General features: G+C 35.8%; 1 protein-coding gene across 1 annotated transcript; it reads right to left on the bottom strand.

Moving 5' to 3' along the window:
* Positions 1–420: 420 nt before the first annotated feature.
* On the bottom strand, positions 421–6,772 carry LOC104237737 (cytochrome P450 CYP72A219-like). The gene is made up of 5 exons (XM_009791949.2): positions 6,417–6,772; positions 4,659–4,876; positions 3,256–3,497; positions 2,087–2,471; positions 421–1,378 (listed from the first exon to the last, which is right to left on the bottom strand). The coding sequence occupies exons 1-5, from the start codon at positions 6,703–6,705 to the stop codon at positions 956–958; spliced, it is 1,557 nt and encodes a 518-aa protein (XP_009790251.1). The 5' UTR covers positions 6,706–6,772; the 3' UTR covers positions 421–955.
* Between the last annotated feature and the right edge of the window lie 822 nt (positions 6,773–7,594).

Here is a 7,594-nt window from a genome sequence, read left to right on the forward strand (position 1 = left end):
AAATATTTGATTAAAGAATTTCAAAAAAAGTGAAATTTATTTTATGGCCAAACGAGCCTGAAAAGTCTTGCCTCTTTTTCCATTTTTATACTTTCTTCCTTTTGGTCTGCTTATGCGAAATTGTCAACAACAACCCAGTATAATCCCACTTAGTGGGGTCTGGGGAAGGTAGTGTGTACGCAGACCTTACCCCTACCCTGGGATAGAGAGGCTGTTTCCAAATAGACCCCGGCATCCTTCCCTCCAAGAACTTCCCACCTTGCTCTTGGGGAGACTCGAACTCACAACCTCTTGGTTGGAAGTGGAGGTTGCTTACCATTAGAGCAACCCCTCACGCTATTGTAAATGGAAAAAAAAAAAGAATAATACAATATAAAGGATAAAAATTCGCAAGACGCAAAAAAGGATAAAAGACCGAGATAAACATAAAACACACTATCAATATTATGAAAAATACCACTTTTACAAAACAACATTCAAGACTGACATATATATAGCTACTACACTTTTAACTCCTAATTAAATGACGTAGAATTAATAACAATGAGAACGACTCAAAAGACACACATTTCTAAAGAACACATATTAGACCTTAAACACCTACGAGTCTAGGACATAACTCAAAAGACAAATGAACTTAGATACTTAATCACACTCTTAATTAACATTTAACTATACTATTTCCAACATTTTTATAACGAGAATCACAAGGCTGGTCAACAAGAAACAACCTGAGAGAGTACAACAACAACAACAACAACCACCCAGTATAATCCCACAAGTGGGGTCTGGGGAGGGTAATATGTACGCAGACACTATCCCTACCCCGAAGAGTAGAGAGGGTAATAACAACGACCAGCGACACACACACGAGGATTTAACCTCAAACCATGTTCCCTCAATATGGTTGATTACAATGATAAAAGTTCCATAACAAGTTCCAAATTGACCATATCTACAACTTGTACAAAATTAATTGAGCACCATATTGAGGTTGAAGTAGTAGTGGATGAGGAGCATGAGCATAAGATGGAGAGAGTTCAAATGCATAGGTTTTCAGAATCATAGCCATTGCCATTTTAGCCTCTAACATAGCAAAATTTTGCCCAATACATATTCTTGGACCCCAACTAAATGGAAAAAACACAAGTTTTCCTTTTGTTGCTTTGGATATTCCATCACTAAATCTCTCTGGATTGAACTCCATTGCATCATCTCCCCATATTTCAGTATCATGTTGCAACAACATTGTTGGTAACACGAGCTGTACGCCGGCTGGTAAACACAAATTCCCTAACTTTGTTTCTTTGTTTACCATTCGATTAATCACATATCCTGCTGGATACAACCTTAAGACCTCGTTTAAGATCATAGTTACCTATAAAAAGACAGATCAAACTAGTGAATATTGCCCTCAAAATATATGGCTTTTAGAAGATGAGAATAAGTTCAAAATTTAGGTGAAGCATTCAATGGTGTCGTCTAGTGGTACATGACGTGGGTGAAAACTATGAAAGATCAGGGGTGTGTTTGCTCTGTAGGAAAATATAAGTCATTTTCTGTCAATCAAACACCAAAAAAATATTTTCCTGGAAAAATATCTTTCATTAAAAGAGGGAAAATAGCTCTCTTGGCTTATGTTTTTTCGATCGTCCCTTTGAAACATTTTCTAAACCTTAGAGAATGTTGGATAGTGAGACAAAGTTTCTTCTGAAAAATATTTTCTATAAAGCAAACACGCCCCAGGGTTCAAATTAAATCTCAAAAGGAGATAAACAATTCTAGGTGATTTCTATTTGTCTAAGCTTTAGTGATAATGTTTTTCGGTACCTATGCTGGTATAAAAAACTTATTTGTACCCGTTGTTTACACTAAAACTATACCAATTTACCATGTGTTTTAAGAACTATATATGGTTTAGTGATAAAAATGCATGTGAAGACATATGTCATGTATTTATTGGGTTGGTATAAATGGTAGGTACAAGTAAGTTCTTATTCGATCGAAGTGTGCACAAACAGACCCGAACATCACCATTATTAAAAAGAAAAAGTTCAAAATAATTGAATATGTAGACAATACTTACTATTTTTAGCTGATTCAACTTGTCATAGTCAACTTCCCTACTCCCAAACACTTGCAAAACCTCTTCTCTAGCTTTATCTTGCCAATTAGGATATTTGCACAACAAAATCATAGTCCATACAAGTAAAGATGAAGTAGTCTCTTGCCCAGCAAAATAGAAGAGTTTACACTCTTCAATCACCTCATCAATACTCATACCAAATTTCTTGTTGTTTCCATGTTGTTGGATTTCTTTTAAATTGGATGCCAATAATATTCCCAATAAATCATCAGGTGCTTCTCCATTTTCAATCATACTCATCCTTTTCTTAATAATTCCAAATACCAGTGCTCGTACTTCATTAAATATTTGCTTCATCCTTTTGTTCCTTTTCGTTGGCAAAAACCTGCAGTTCAAGTGATTTAATATGAAGTTGCAAACAAGAAAATTAAATGTTCTAGTGATGATTTTGTTAGAACATTGATAATATTACTGTTAGATAATCAATAAGAAACTTGATAGGCTTAGAAACGCGTAAACGCGCTTCTTTCTTAAAGATACTTGAAGTCTCATCCAAGAGCAAACGGAAGAATGATAACCACAACCACATCATTGATCTCTAGAGTTTAACTAAGTCACTCAACGTTGTATTCAAGAATGTTTTTTTTTTCTACTCTTGAATTTAGGGTGAATCACCTTCTGACCAATGTCTCTCTGAAATATTTTTCCATTGGAAATTGTTTAAAGGTAGCTCGGTGCACTAGGCATCCCGTGTTCATGCAGGGTTCGGGGAAAGACCACACAAAAGATGTGATGTAGACAGCCTACTCTAATGCAAACATTAGTGACTACTTTTACGGCTCGAACCAGTGACCTTATATGTCACATAGAGACAACTTTAGCATTGCTCCAAGGCTCCCCTTCAATTGAAAACAAAATTGTTTAACATTTCCAAAAACTTCAACTGTACTTATAGGCTCAAAATTGTAAAAAACTTAAACATCTTTAAATAAAGTTCATGAATAAATTAGTTAATTTGTGATATATCAAAAGGTATTTGTTAAAACCAAAATAAATTTAGAATGTCAATTCAAGATTCATAAATCACCGGATTGGCAATACTTTTTCAAGATTATTGGAACATTATCTAACATATTTAATTTATAATCCAAAGAAGTTAATAACTCTACCTCCATCCTGGAATATATATTGTGCGTGAAACTTCTAGAATTAGTGAAAGTTGTTCTTTTTGAAGGTCAAAAATCTTTCTTCCTTCTTCATAACTACTTCCAAACGCAGTTCTTGAAATGGCATCACTTGTCAAAGTTTGTAAATATGGCCACACATCTATCTCTGTTCCGTTTGGTGAAACAACTTTCTCCAATTTGCTCAACATCTCACTAGCAGTAAATTGGAATGCAGGTAGCATATGCTGCACATTAATAAGAATCCAATCTTAAGTTTGCCAAAAATAAGATAATAAGAGTTTAATATCTATAAACTGGTTGTGTAAAAGATCTTTTAAGCTATCAGGTCACCTAAAAGATAACTAAAGGTAATCCGTCCATTAAAATGGACTATTTACCTAATAAGACAGGCATAACATGCTGCAACATTATAGAGTACACTGATAAACTTTTACACTATCAGCTCGCCTACAAGATAACTACACGTAACCATCCATCAAAAGTGGATGAATGACCTGGAAAATAAGGTGGATATAACATGTTACAATATTGAAATGCAGGTAGCATATGCTGCATATTAAAAAGAATCCAACCTCAAGTTTGCCAAACATAAACAATAAGAGTTTAAGGATCTAGATTCTTCTATCCCAGTCAATAGCTAAGAATCACTATCTTCTCTTCTTTCCTTTAGCTGAATCTTTCTATCTTATCAAATCTAAAGAGAGCGTGCGTCCGTGCAATTTTTTTTGGCAACTTGAGTAAAATAAATCTTGTTAAAAGCAAAATGTGAATAAGCAGAAGAAAACAAACACAAATACAGAAAAGGAAATAAAGAGAAGTACATTCATGAAAATTTTGATAATGCAGACATAACATGGGACAATATGTTAAGATAACTTAAGATAAGTGTCCATTAAAAGTAGACTAATAAACTGAAAATAACGCAGACATAGCATGAGACAATATGTTAGAGTACATTAATGAATTTTTACACTATCAGATCATTTAAAAGATAACTACACGTAACCGTCCTCTATTTACTCTGATAGGCAAGAGGGGTTGCTCTAATGGTAAGCAACCCCCACTTCCAACCGAGAGGTTGTGAGTTCGAGTCTCCCCAAGAGCAAGGTGGGAAGTTCTTGGAGAGAAGGATGCCGGGGGTCTATTTGGAAACAGTCTCTCTACCCTAGGGTAGGGGTAAGGTCTGCGTACACACTACCCTCCCCAGACCCTAATAAGTGGGATTATACTGGGTTGTTGTTGTTGTTGTTGTTGTAGTTGGACACGGAGTTTAAGAACGAATAAAAGACTTTTGAAACTTATGATCCTAAATATATCATAACATTCGTGTAACTATAAAAGCTTTTCAAAAAGGGTAAAGATAACAAAGTTTTTCATAGTAAAACCTTCAACTTGTCAAGGTGAAAAGCAGGATTGAGAAGCCTTCTATGTGTAGCCCATTTATCTGTTTCATAGCCTGCAATTCCAGTTGCTGCCAACTTTGTGAGTGGATTGCCAAGCGGCTTCTGATAGACGAAATTCTTCGTTAGCACCTCCTTTACAAGTTCCGGGTCTGTGATCAGGACTGCTGGTCTTGGCCCAAACCACACAATACAATTCTTACCTGCAAAGTGAAACCATTGTCAAACAGTCGTTCACCCAATTACTTAAACTAAAAATAGCTAATATATGTATAATTATATATAATTTATATATACCGGTTAGAAAAAGTAACAGTAAATCTACCAGGCTATTTGTGTAAACATCCCTTTTTATGAAACGTGATAAATGAGTTGTTACAACAGGCAGGAACGTATGCAGGAATTTTTGTTAGCAGTATCGTAATTTATAGAAGAACGGAAATAAATAAATAAAATTATCATATTTCTAGAAAAAAAATAGCCTTAGTCGATTGGTTTCGTGGAGTCTTAAGTTAGAAAAGTTCCTGAGTTAATTCTGCGTAATCACAATTTTTAACCACAGAGACTCTCTCAATATTAGCCAAAAAATATATGCTAGTTGAGGTTTGAACCTCTGACTGCTTGGAGCCTAGAGCAAAATCAAACACATAACCAACACACCAGGAGACAATCTATGTCGAGTGGTGTCATTTTTTTCCATTTATTGGTTTTCTAATAGTATTAACACATATAGTTAGTAAAACTTTCCTGACAAAGCAGTGTTGCGTGACACCGCTTCCTTATAAGTATGTCCGCCCCTAACAATAGGTAAAACAACACTAATTTTATACAAGGACAATATAAAAGATTTATATGCTATCGGATCACCTAAAATATAACTACAGCTAACTAATCATAATAACTTACTTGAAAAAAAATAAGACAAACAACCTATTGCAACAAGTTAAAATACAGTAATCGCGCCCAGTGCATAAAGTATCCCACATTCACTTAGGGTTTGATAATCGCGCCCTTAGGGGTGTGATGTCGACAGTCTACCCTAATGCAAATATTAGCGGTTGCTTTCATTGTTCACCCCATGACCTATAGGTCATACGGAGATAATTTTACCGTTGCTCCAAAATTCCCCTTCCAATAAGTTAAAATACACTGATAGAATCAACAAAATTACAAATATCACTATGTAGTGATACGGAGATAATTTTACCGTTGCTCTAAAATTCCCCTTCCAATAAGTTAAAATACACTGATAGAATCAACAAAATTACAAATATCACTATGTAGTGATACGGAAATAATTTTACCGTTGCTCCAAAATTCCCCTTCCAATAAGTTAAAATACACTGATAGAATCAACAAAATTACAACTATCACGGTATAGTTATACGGAGATAATTTTACCGTTGCTCCCAAAGTCTCTCTTCCAACAAGTTAAAAAGACACAACAACAACAAAAACAACAACAACCCAGTATAATCTCACTTAGTGGGGTCTGGGGAGGGTAGTGTGTACGCAGACCTTACCCCTAACCTAGGGTAGAGAGACTGTTTCCAAATAGACCCCAGCATCCTTCCCTCCAAGAACTTCCCACCTTGCTCTTGGGGAGACTCGAACTCACAACCTCTCGGTTGGAAGTGGGGGTTGCTCACCCTCTTGTCAAGTTAAAAAGACACTGATAGAATAAAAAAAAAAAGAATTACAGCTATCACTATGTACAAAATAATTGAAGTTATAAAGTCTTACCATAATTGGTGATGGTTTTGTGGATGAATGGCATAACTCTAGGCCAAATCATGTCATGAGAGAAATTGATTGGCTTAGACATAGCTTCTTCACCCATTTTCTTCATCTCTTTCATATCCCCAAACAAGAATTTGTAAGAGTTTCCTTTGAAACCCTGCTGTCTGAGGTATTTCTCCAATTCTTTTGGTTTTAACCACACATAATTCAAGATTTTCCATGCCCATCTTAGTACAAAGATAATTGCAAATGAAGAAATTGCAATTTTTAAGCTGTAATATGGTATCTCCATATTGAAGGCCTTCTCCCACACTCACAAGCACACTGCTCTGGTTTTTTTTTATTATAATTAACATAATACTATTATATATTATTACTAAATATTTGATGAGAAAGAAAGGCAAGAAATTAGAAAGTGAAATGTTAAAGCCTTGGCAACCACGAAAATTTTAGGCCTTGGTGACCAAGATATTACTAGTCAACCAAAATCAATACACGTCTCTGAAAGTGAAGAAAATAATCCACACGTCGTGTTCTCTATTTCTCTAGATTTCTCGTCTGGACTATGTGACTATTCTCCTCTTATCTACGTTAAAATAGCACGGGTATTTTGCTATAACATGGACCGATCCGATATAATATACCGGAGATCGGTGCATCTGTATATAAATTTTCAGTATATTATGTTGGAACTCCAACACGCGGAAAGTTCGAGCATAATATACTGGACCATTCAGAAGGTCACTTCTCCTTTGGCAAGGACCATAGCAAATTTCTGAGCCGAACCTAGATATTTATCCTCCCGACATGTTGAAATCGAATCTGTTTGTATTCATTAAAGATCCCAACGATCTCCTCTAATCCAACACACTACTCTGGTGACATGACACATCCGTACAGGCCTAAAACACCACTTGCATAGTACGCGCACCAATAAGCAACGATCCGAACATACTCAAATCATGAAAATGACCTAATTGAAAGAGTTGTACCTCAAGCTCACCAGTACCGCCATAACACAAGGCCGAGAACCCGTCTCGCATTGTAGGAACATAACACACAAATCTAACCCGCAAGGTCATACCTCCACACAACTTCGCTGTGATGCGCGATCCTATCCAACACTGTTCCACATGAAACACCTCAAGTCATTATGCTCGAAATCGAGAACCACGCATAAT

This window comes from Nicotiana sylvestris, chromosome 8, assembly GCF_000393655.2.
Source record: "Nicotiana sylvestris chromosome 8, ASM39365v2, whole genome shotgun sequence".
NCBI lineage: Eukaryota > Viridiplantae > Streptophyta > Magnoliopsida > Solanales > Solanaceae > Nicotiana > Nicotiana sylvestris.

Coding starts and splice junctions, on each gene's coding strand:
- LOC104237737 (XM_009791949.2), bottom strand. CDS start 6,705: ATGGAGATACCATATTACAGCTTAAAAATTGCAATTTCTTCATTTGCA. Junction 2,472..3,255: donor ATATATATTCCAGGATGGAG/GTAGAGTTATTA, acceptor CTTGAACTGCAG/GTTTTTGCCAACGAAAAGGA. Junction 1,379..2,086: donor AGTTGAATCAGCTAAAAATA/GTAAGTATTGTC, acceptor GTCTTTTTATAG/GTAACTATGATCTTAAACGA.